The sequence below is a fragment of the Lentinus tigrinus genome, assembly GCF_003813185.1.
Source record: "Lentinus tigrinus ALCF2SS1-7 unplaced genomic scaffold L226scaffold_72, whole genome shotgun sequence".
NCBI classification, from domain to species: Eukaryota; Fungi; Basidiomycota; class Agaricomycetes; order Polyporales; family Polyporaceae; genus Lentinus; species Lentinus tigrinus.
Window position 1 is genome coordinate 55,993 of NW_027137981.1, and position 10,022 is coordinate 66,014.

At 56.1% G+C, this 10,022-nt stretch overlaps 3 protein-coding genes across 3 annotated transcripts; all 3 read left to right on the forward strand.

Annotated features, from left to right (window-relative positions):
- Positions 1-2,250: 2,250 nt before the first annotated feature.
- Positions 2,251-4,728, forward strand: L226DRAFT_541000 (UDP-glucose dehydrogenase). The gene is made up of 7 exons (XM_067681982.1): positions 2,251-2,358; positions 2,421-2,438; positions 2,495-2,774; positions 2,854-3,144; positions 3,429-3,804; positions 3,858-4,241; positions 4,301-4,728. Exons 1-7 carry the CDS (start codon positions 2,325-2,327, stop codon positions 4,331-4,333), a joined length of 1,416 nt encoding a protein of 471 aa, XP_067528719.1. The 5' UTR covers positions 2,251-2,324; the 3' UTR covers positions 4,334-4,728.
- On the forward strand, positions 4,637-7,560 carry L226DRAFT_496095 (serine palmitoyltransferase 2). Its single transcript, XM_067677544.1, has 4 exons — positions 4,637-4,710; positions 4,880-5,557; positions 5,616-6,299; positions 6,352-7,560. Exons 2-4 carry the CDS (start codon positions 5,033-5,035, stop codon positions 7,195-7,197), a joined length of 2,055 nt encoding a protein of 684 aa, XP_067528720.1. The 5' UTR covers positions 4,637-4,710; positions 4,880-5,032; the 3' UTR covers positions 7,198-7,560.
- A 1,649-nt stretch (positions 7,561-9,209) lies between these two features.
- Positions 9,210-9,707, forward strand: L226DRAFT_576669 (uncharacterized protein; the record flags this gene model as incomplete). Its single annotated transcript, XM_067685406.1, has 1 exon — positions 9,210-9,707. The coding sequence occupies one exon, from the start codon at positions 9,210-9,212 to the stop codon at positions 9,705-9,707; it is 498 nt and encodes a 165-aa protein (XP_067528721.1).
- Positions 9,708-10,022: the final 315 nt, after the last annotated feature.

Consider the following 10,022-nt stretch of genomic DNA (forward strand, 5'->3'; position numbering starts at 1 on the left):
GCTCACCTCTGGCCCTTCCAAGCTCGCTGGCTGAGTCGGTAACTTGGTGTATCTTATAAGTCGATGAAGACAACGCAGGTATGATGGACGAGACTCAAAGAAACCCATCGGCATTGCAGTCGAGTACATAATTCTGTTTCAGTGAAACCAGTGCGGTGGCCGGGGTCTTTCTTTTTAGGCAATTCCTATTACGTTTCTCAACTAGTGGTCGTCATGGTTATTTTGGAGACTTAAACTGGCAAGAAACAAATCAATACGAGATGCTCGGGGTCCTTGCTGACCCAGTACGCGCCCAATTGCCAGATTCTCCCCCAAGGAAAAGTCGAGGAAAAGGCGCGACACGACGACAACTTTTCCCTTCCACGTGCCAAATCAAGGAAAAGTGGATGAAAATGTAACCTTTTCCATGGCTTTTCTCCCCACACGTGACCAATTTAGGAACAGGCGTCGTCGTGACGCGCCTTTTCCATGACTTTTCCCCGGCCAAAAACCTGTCAATGCCCGCCGTGATGGCCGCCATGGCGGGCGCACGTTAACTCGTCCAAGTTTCTATGTTTTCTCACTACTTACTGCAACCCTCAGGCAGCGAAACCTGAGCGGAATATTCCAACTCCTCGCCCTCCTCGTCTAGCGACACGCCGGGACTGCTCAAGCCAGCTGGTCTTAATAGACGTTGGACTGGAGAATGTATGCATACATATCATGATGCAATGTTATCAAACAACCCCGAGCCAAGCCCTCATGCACGAACGTCGCCGCCAATCCTCCTAGGTAAGTATGCAACCAACTTCCGCATTGCTGCCGCCAGCGTGACGTATGGGCGGGGCGGGTCGATTGCCGGGCAGCGGATGGACTGAGATGAGGTCACATTCAGCGGGTATAGCGTGCACACTGCAGGGCGCATGGTGGAGGCACGGTGAGTGACGCCTACTTTTCGCTTCGCGGGCGGAGGAAGGGAACCATAGTTTCATGGAAGTGCGCTGTCAGATGTGCAAGGCTGCAGCAGCCTTGGACTCGGACGCAGACAAGGGTGCGGGTTCGCTGAGGCTCGAACGAATGATAGTGACACTTGGCATGCATCCTTGGGGTGCTCCTTCCTATCACCTTCCGACGCACGTTGTGTTATGCACGCACAAAAGCGTCCGAGGTACGTAAACATCCCAATTACTCTCTGCGCTCATCATGTACGCAGGTTATCCGCAGGGTCAAAGACCGGCACGCAACGGGTGCGTCCCCCCAACATCCCCACTTCCCACCGCACACGCTCATCCCCGCACCATATGTCCAACTCTCGTTTGAAGTTTGCGTCGTTCCGCATTCTAGGCCGCTCACCTTGGGCGCTAGACGGCCAAACCAGACCGCCCGGCATGCACTGAACGCGAGCCAATTCCGGGTCCTTGCCACACTCGTTTAGCCGTGCAATGCTTGGCGTTTTGTCCAGCAAAGACCATGGAGGCCAGAACTCTGTGATTATAGACTGAGACACTCCGCATTTCGCGTCGGATGCGACGCGTATGGCCTTGAAATTGGACCAGCGTCGCGGAACATGCGGGGAAGGTTGAAGTTTCCGGACTGACGTCGACTCCCGCAACTGCTGGTGCCCGAATCGCGCCCGAATCGCTCATGGTAGATACTGGGGAGCTGATGTGCGTTGTCTTCTTAATTCGGTGAGTTCCCGGTCATCTGCTGACGACAATGCTGACCGTGTTCGCAGCAAGTATGTCAGGGTTAACGTGAAGTTCGCGCGTCGAGTAATCTTTCCCAAGCTCGTGTACACCCTTGTCATGTCCATTCGTCCTCGAGCGATTACTCCGGGCACGCTTAGTCTGTCTCTCGGAGGGGTGATGCGCCCATAGCTTCTCTTTTGAGTCTAGCCACCGCGGTCAACGACCGCTGTCCTATCAGACGCAGCCAGGTCGATCTAAGTGCTGCCGTCGAGATCCCCGACGTCACCCAGTTGTTCCGAAATGTTGCATCCGCGATCTATGACACGCAGTGTTTCGGAGTACTGCGAGATGAATATGATAGTTGTCGTCGTCTTGGACCCAGTACAACTTCCTTTGATGCATCGCATCGATGGCAGACAGCGGGGAGAGAGCCAGGGCAGACGGTTGCTGTTGTGCGCACATTAGATTGAGTAAGGAGCATCTAGATGGTGATTGAGAAGTGTTTTAGAGGGGCGAACAGTGCCCCGAAACGAGGATGTTCCACGCGGGGGCGCTGACGGCACTAGCCAAGCCGGGCCCGTTCTGTTCATCGCGTACCACCACCATATAAACCCGCAGCCCACGCCTTCCTTATCGTCCTTCTCATCTTCATCCACAATGGCCCCCGTCAAGGTCTCCAAAATTTGCTGCAGTACGTCGCGAGATGGTTATATGCGTCGAGATCGCACTCACAGAGCCATCGATGCCGCGTAGTCGGTGCTGGATACGTCGGTGAGTGCTCAAACACGCGTTCGCGACGCGCATAGGGGTCTTACGTCCACGCCAAGGTGGCCCGACGTGCGCGGTCATCGCGTTGAAGTGTCCCCACATCCAGGTCACCATCGTCGACCTCAACCAGGCGCGTATCGACGCGTGGAACAGCCCCGACTTCAACGTCCCCATCTACGAGCCAGGCCTTGTTGATGTCATTCGTGGCTGCCGCGGACGCAACCTCTTCTTCTCCACCGACGTCGACAAGGCCATCCAGGAGGCGGACCTGATTTTCGTGTCGGTCAACACTCCCACCAAGAAGTCCGGCGTCGGAGCCGGCTTTGCTGCAGATCTCCAGTGCGTCCGCATATAGCCACCTCAGCTGCTCGTTTGGGCACTCATGTTCCTCTCTCTCCTCCCACGTTGTCTCCTGCAGCTACGTCGAGTCTGCGACGCGTCGCATCGCGGCCGTCGCGACCTCTTCGAAGATTGTCGTAGAGAAGTCGACCGTGCCCTGCAGGACCGCCGAGTCTATGCGCACAATTCTTGAGGCGAACTCCAAGCCCGGATGCCGCTTCGACCTCCTCTCCAACCCCGAATTCTTGGCTGAGGGAACGGCCATCAACGACCTCTTCGCCCCCGACCGTGTTCTTATTGGTTCACTGCAAACTCAGGAGGGCAAGGATGCGTGCGCGTCGTTGACGGAGGTCTACGCGAACTGGGTACCGTGAGTGCCTTCATTTGCTTCTTGTTTTCTTTCGATATCTCGATGTTCCCGTCACTGGCTGTCATGTCAGGCAAGCAGCATCTGCCAAGTCATCGGGGCGCTATTTCATGCCTACGTTGTCCCAGCAACGCGTTACCTCCCTGTATGCGCCTTGTATGGAGATAACGTCTGGTTCAGCGCGTTCTCCGAACGTGCGCTGATTCACGCGACACGTCTCCGAGCCCCACCTTACTTGCTGGTCTCGTTCTCCGTTGGTCGTTGTCCAGTGACTGACTATGCTTTAGGCGCGAGCGCATCCTCACTGTTGGCCTCTGGTCCTCCGAACTTACGAAGCTCGCGGCCAACGCCATGCTCGCTCAGCGTATCTCGTCGGTCAACGCACTCTCCGCCATCTGCGAGGCGACTGGTGCCAACATCGAGGAGGTCGCGAACGCCGTCGGCTTCGACTCGCGTATTGGCCCCAAATTCCTGCGCGCGTCTGTCGGTTTCGGTGGTTCTTGCTTCCAGAAGGATATCCTCAACTTGGTGTACCTCTCGGAATCTCTGCACCTTCCAGAGGTTGCTGCGTACTGGAGGCAGGTCGTCGAGATGAACGAGTACCAAAAGGCTCGTTTCTCCAAGACGGTCGTCGACACACTCTTCAACACCATCACTGGCAAGGTACGTATGCGGACGTCAGCCCCGCGTGCACTACTGACTCCGAATGCGCTTAGCATATCGCGGTACTCGGTTTCGCCTTCAAGGCGGACACCGGCGACACCCGTGAGTCGGCTGCCATCACGCTCATCCGGGACTTCCTCTCGGAGCGCGCGTATGTTACGATCTACGACCCCAAGGTCGAGGAGGCGCAGATTTGGCAGGATTTGCAGGAGGCATGCCCGACAACGCCTCTTGACTCCATCAAGAAGTACGTCACCATCGTTCACAGCGCGCTCGAGGCCTGCAAGCAGAAGGAGGCCATCGTGATTGCCACCGAGTGGAAGGAGTTCAAGGAGATCAACTGGCAGACGGTCTACGACCAGATGACGAAGCCCGCCTTTGTCTTCGACGGTCGTATGATCCTCGACGTCGTCCAGCTGAAGAAGATTGGGTTCACCGTGAGTGTCAAGCGCTCTTCTCGTTCCCTTCGTATGTGATGCTGACACAGAGTCTACAGGTCAAGGTTATTGGGCGTGGCGACCGCCTCTGATCTGCCTTCACGGACATGGGATTTTGGGTCGGACTAGAAGTGAGATATGAATTGGACGTCTACATGCACCGTTCCTCGAGAGTTCGACGCTCGGTGACATTACTGTACCTTTGCCCCGCTGATACCACGATAATACTTAAGACCATAGACATGTACGAGATGAGCGCGAGCATCTGGGCATTGACGTACACGATGCGTCTGGTGGCGACTGAGGAGGCCGAGGTCCTGCCAGTGCCTTAGCCTGAGGTTGTTTCGAGTGTCGTCATAGTTGAATTTAGTGCCCTGCATTCTCCGCCCATCGCTGCCTAGAGCGTACTCTTCCGTCTCGCTCCGTTGTCCTCCGTATCAACTCCGTGTAACGTTGGCGAATGTCGTCCCGGCTGACGAATGCCCAGTTACTCATTTCGAAATTCCCGATGTCGGCCAGCCACCGCCGAGGTTAAGTCCGATAAACCGTGTGAATGTCTGGTTGTTAAGATTTACTTACTTGGGTCAAGCCGACTTACTCTTGGTATTTACCGAAGCCGCAATCTCCCGCTAATCATTTCAGACTCCGTCGGTCCAGAATATCTAATAGTACCCCATTAATCCGCGCGTTGCCCTCGACCTCGGACGTCCCCCACCCGCCCCTGTTGCTCTTCGCTGCTCCCATCGTCTTCGTCGTCGTCGGGCACGTTGAGCACGTCGAGAACGCCCAACATGCCCTCAAGGCCGTCCCCCATCGCGTTCCAGTCGGCATCGCCGACCCAATCCATGTTCAAGAAAAAGTCGGCATCTGGGTTGTCAACCGCGGCGTCCTACCTCAACGCGGTTTCGGCAGCCGACGCTCGCGCACGGACGCGCAGTTCGGCCGCTTCATCGACAGCGTCGACGCCGGCCCTCTCCATGTCCTCGTCGGCAACCTCGAGCTCGGAGGACACCGTTCTCGACGAGAGGGAGGATTTCACGGACGGCCTGTCGTATCCCCGCACCCCTCCGACGTCCTCGCAGGTGTTCACGACGGTGCACTCCGAGTTTGGGCACTGCGCGAACGACGACTACAGGTACACGTCACGGCACAGGGCGGGCACCCCATACAAGAGCTACCCCGAGCAAGACCCGCCGTACTACATCCTCCTCACCACGTACATTAGCTACATCCTCGTAATCTGTCTCGGTCATCTTCGCGACTTCGTTGGCAAGCGGTTCCGGGCGGCGAACTACAGGCACTTGCTGCCGTGGAACGTGAGTAGCTTCCCCTGCGTCTTCATCATGCTACGTGTCGAGCGCATTCGTGTTTCAGGGGTATGCCGCGCTCAACTCGGACTTCGACTCGTTCTACACGCGTCGCCTCAAGCTGCGCATCGATGACTGCTTCTCCCACCCCGTCACTGGCGTCCCCGGACGCACCATCATGCTCCTCGACCGGTACTCGCCCGACTACAACAAGACGATGGTCCCCACCGGCACCCGCACGCGTGCGCTCAACATCTCGTCGTACAACTACCTCGGCTTTGCTCAGGGCAACGGCCCGTGCGCTGATGCCGTGGAGACGAGCATCGAGCGGTATGGTGTTTCCGCTGGCGGCTCCCGCCTTGAGTGCGGGACCCTTGATCTGCACCACCAGGCGGAGGCGCTCGTCTCGCGGTTCCTCGGTGTGGAGGATGCTCTCATCAGCTCCATGGGTTTCGCCACGAACTCCAACATCATCCCTGGCCTCGTCAGCAAGGGCTGCCTCGTCATCTCCGACGAGCTCAACCACGCGTCGATTCGGTATGGCGTCCGTCTCAGCGGCGCGAACGTACGCATGTTCAAGCACAACGACATGAAGGCGCTCGAGGAGCTGCTGCGCGAGGTCATCAGCCAGGGTCAGCCGAAGACGCACCGTCCGTGGAAGAAGATTCTCCTCATCGTCGAGGGACTGTTCTCCATGGAGGGCACGCTCGCGAACCTGCCGGTGATTATGGAGCTGAAGAAGAAGTACAAGGTGCGTTCGTGAGCCATAGAAGGGAAAACAATTGCTAAATGTGTCGAGGCAGTTCTACCTCTTCGTCGATGAGGCTCATTCCATTGGCGCTATGGGCCCTAATGGACGCGGCGTGACGGACTACTTTGGCATTGATCCCCGCTCGGTCGACATCCTCATGGGCACGTTCACTAAGTCGTTCGGTGCTGCTGGTGGCTACATTGCCGGCAGTAAGGCGGTCATCGAGCGTCTGCGCCTCCAGGGCCACTCGTTCACGTACGCGGAGTCTATGACCCCTCCCGTCCTCACGCAAGTTATCGCGAGTATGGCAAGCATCATGGGCATCACGATGCCCACCGAGAAGCCGCACTCGTCGTCGTCTCTGGCCCTCCTCCGTTCCAGCTCAAGCGACGTGGCTTCTGCCATGTCCGAGGCTGACATCATCCCTGGTACTGCACCGGCGTCGGCACTTCCCTCCTGGATGCCCCTCGCCCAGCCGATGATCGACGGCTCCGACGGCCGCCTCCGCCTGAGCCGGCTCGCGTTCAACTCACGCTACCTCAACCGTGGCCTGCGCAAGCTCGGATTCATCACGTACGGTTCCGACGACTCCCCGGTCGTGCCTCTGCTGCTCTTCAACCCTGGCAAGATGGCGGTCTTCAGCCGAATGATGCGCACCCGCCAGACTCCCATCGTTGTCGTCGTCGTCGCCTACCCCGCTACTCCCCTCGTCACGTCCCGCGTGCGGTTCTGTCTCTCGGCCGCGCACACGAAGGAGGACATCGACATGGTGCTCCGCGCATGCGATGAGATCGGCGACTATCTGGACCTCAAGCAGGGCCCTGGCGAGCGGTGGCCAGTCGAGGAGGTTATCAGCCGGGCGGTCGAGATCGTCCGCGCGCCCGAGATGGCATGTTAAATGGCATGCGTCCGTCTCGTCTCCCGTCAGTGCTGCTTGTCTTCGGCCTTTGTCCTTCATGCCCCTGTGCTGTGACCCTCCCTTGCATATTTACGTGTAGATATACCCTATTGTTCGCGGCTATTTGAGTGACGTTCCAACTTGATGACGATGTTGAAACGACGTGTGTAATATACAGACGATGCGGAACGTGGCGCAGACTAAAGATAATGACGAATAGACCTTCGAATTCTCGTGCTTCGAATCTTATGCGGTCGGATCGTTGGTGTGCCGTTGGTTCGCGCGAGACCTTTCTACGATATTGGGCTCCCTCTGTAGGCTGCGCGAGGGTTGCCGCAGTTCACGTTCGCCAGTGTGGGTGGTATTGTGTATAATAATTCCAGAGACACGGACCCTGCAGCATGTTGCAAGTTGCCTCTGCAACAGGTCGCACGTTGCAGGTGCCCTTTGCAACATGTTGCACATCGCATTCAAGGCGGTATGCAATGGATGCGATGGGTGTACAGGTTGGATAAACTCGAGGACCTGCATAAGCGGGCGATGAGAGATATGACAGCGAGTCTGACGGTGGGGTTCACTGAAACGTCATAATAAGCCTGCTTAAGCTTAGCTAGTAAGTATCGGACTTAAGACTAGGTCTGGTCGGACATTGTACTGATAAATATTTACTCGGATTGTGGCTTACTGGAATTACATCAAACTCCGATAACAGTATAGACTAACATTGGCTTGGACTCCGATCGTAACACTCAATCAGTACCTCACAGAGGCTTGAACCTGATACTACATCTTCCTCCGGACCGCCGGATAACCTGCGACACACAGAATTTGCATCAAATGGTCGAACTGCGATGCAGTCACCAACCTGCGACACGCAGAGCATGCTACCTACAGAACATGTCACACTGACGTTCGAACACCCGCTAACATGTGGGACCATGCTCTCTTGCGGACCACATATGTAAGTATGTTCTTAACCTGTCGCGGCTTGATTTTTTGCACACCATAATTGCCATATGGATGTTGAAATCGTGTGTAATATACAGACGATGCGGGTCGCGCGGCGCGGACTAAAGATGATGATGAATATTTGTTTATATTCTCGTGCCTTGAACTGTGGTTATGGTCCTTGGTTCGCGCAAGTGTTAACGATGTTCGGTGCAATTACGATCGATGAGGAACGAAGTGATCGTTTTTTAGGTACGACGCTCCCCGCCAAAAAGTGTCACGACAACCTGTGACGTGGGAACTTTTTTCACACTCCGATTATCTTGAGTAAGTATTCTGTACTTACCAGGTAACTAAATTACTTATCGAAATAAACCCTAGAATGATGGGACCCTAACCCTGGGTTGTGGTCACCCGCGCACCTTACTTGGTCCCAAATCCAGCCTTCGTCTCTTGACCAGCGACCACCACCATCGCTGCTGCGTTGCGCCCTCATCCCATCCCCGCACCCAGGAACGCACACTCTTGCAAACGCGTTTTACGCTCTGCAGAGTCTGCTTTCGCGAACAAACCCAGTCTGTCGCTCGTTCTCTCTCGCTCGTTCTCTCTCGCTCGTACGCTCTTGCTCGACGCACCCTCGCACAACGCCCTCTCTCGCGCGCACTATGTCGTCCATTCGCCGCGGCAGTTCCCAGTTGGCTGAGACATCCGAGGGCGCACCCTCGCAGGTAACTATTCGTTTATGTCCTGACGGAGTAGAGTACGCGTGTAGATATCGTCATTAATGCCCCCTCCCAAGATGTTACCACCCACTTCGCGTTCAAACGGCGGCTCGGTTGCAGCGCCTGGTGAGTCTTCCGGTGTGGCGGATGTTTCTGCGATGCAGAACCCTCCAAGGTAAGTTTCACGTTGTGCTATCTCTTTCAACATCATATCGAATTGTAAGTGGTGGTATGGTAAGGATCTCGGGGCGCCCCTCCGTCAGCCTTCTCCCGCCCCGTCCTGGCAACATCGGGGCGTCTTCTCCTCCGAGGACTGTCCGGCGCCCTCACAAAGTCCTCGCGATGAAAACGTGCTTCAATACCGCACGTCGCGCACACATGCTCGCGCAAGAGCGCGTTTCACTTCCCCCGCCACCTCTGGTCCACAGCGATGGGGACATGTTGGACAAACTTCACGACGACAACGACATGTCTGCCAATGACGACGAGCATGCGGACTACGTGTCTGTCGACGCTGATGACATCGACGACGACAACAACGACAACGACGACAATGACGACGACAAGGACTACGAGTTCGTCGCCGCGGACGGCGACGACAACGAGGACAAGGACAGCGAGGACGACGACGGCAGGGGCTCAGCCCTGCTGCACGACGCTGCATCCTCGACCAATGCCCCGGGGCCCGTTAATCCTCGCGTCGTCACTCAGATTGGGCGCGATGTCCAGTCGGCTATCGTCGTCTCTGACGATGAGGGCGAGAGCGCGAACCCTCCTCGCATTGTTCAAAGTGGACGCGATGTCCAGTCTGCTATCGTCATCTCTGACGATGAGGACTAGTTCACCGCGACTTGGACTGCGGACGTCTACGGCATCTTGCATGGACTTTTCTGTATCGTAGCACGCTGTACTATACCAATCCCTGTACTATACCTCACGCTGTACTATACCACACGCTGTACTTGTTGCTATCGACGCTCTGGACAATGTTCTCTCATAAAGTTGTATCATATGGTTCTACCATTGCAATGGCTGATTCGTGTTGCCCTGCCTGACTGAGCGAGTGCGATTGTGTTGCGACATCAGTTCGCCTTGTAAGAACTTGATAAGTTTCAAGTACTAATGAGATTAAAAGGCCAGTAAGCAATGCAGTCA

Coding starts and splice junctions, on each gene's coding strand:
- L226DRAFT_496095 (XM_067677544.1), top strand. CDS start 5,033: ATGCCCTCAAGGCCGTCCCCCATCGCGTTCCAGTCGGCATCGCCGACC. Junction 5,558..5,615: donor GGCACTTGCTGCCGTGGAAC/GTGAGTAGCTTC, acceptor TTCGTGTTTCAG/GGGTATGCCGCGCTCAACTC. Junction 6,300..6,351: donor AGCTGAAGAAGAAGTACAAG/GTGCGTTCGTGA, acceptor GTGTCGAGGCAG/TTCTACCTCTTCGTCGATGA.
- L226DRAFT_541000 (XM_067681982.1), top strand. CDS start 2,325: ATGGCCCCCGTCAAGGTCTCCAAAATTTGCTGCA. Junction 2,775..2,853: donor GGCTTTGCTGCAGATCTCCA/GTGCGTCCGCAT, acceptor TGTCTCCTGCAG/CTACGTCGAGTCTGCGACGC. Junction 3,805..3,857: donor TCAACACCATCACTGGCAAG/GTACGTATGCGG, acceptor GAATGCGCTTAG/CATATCGCGGTACTCGGTTT.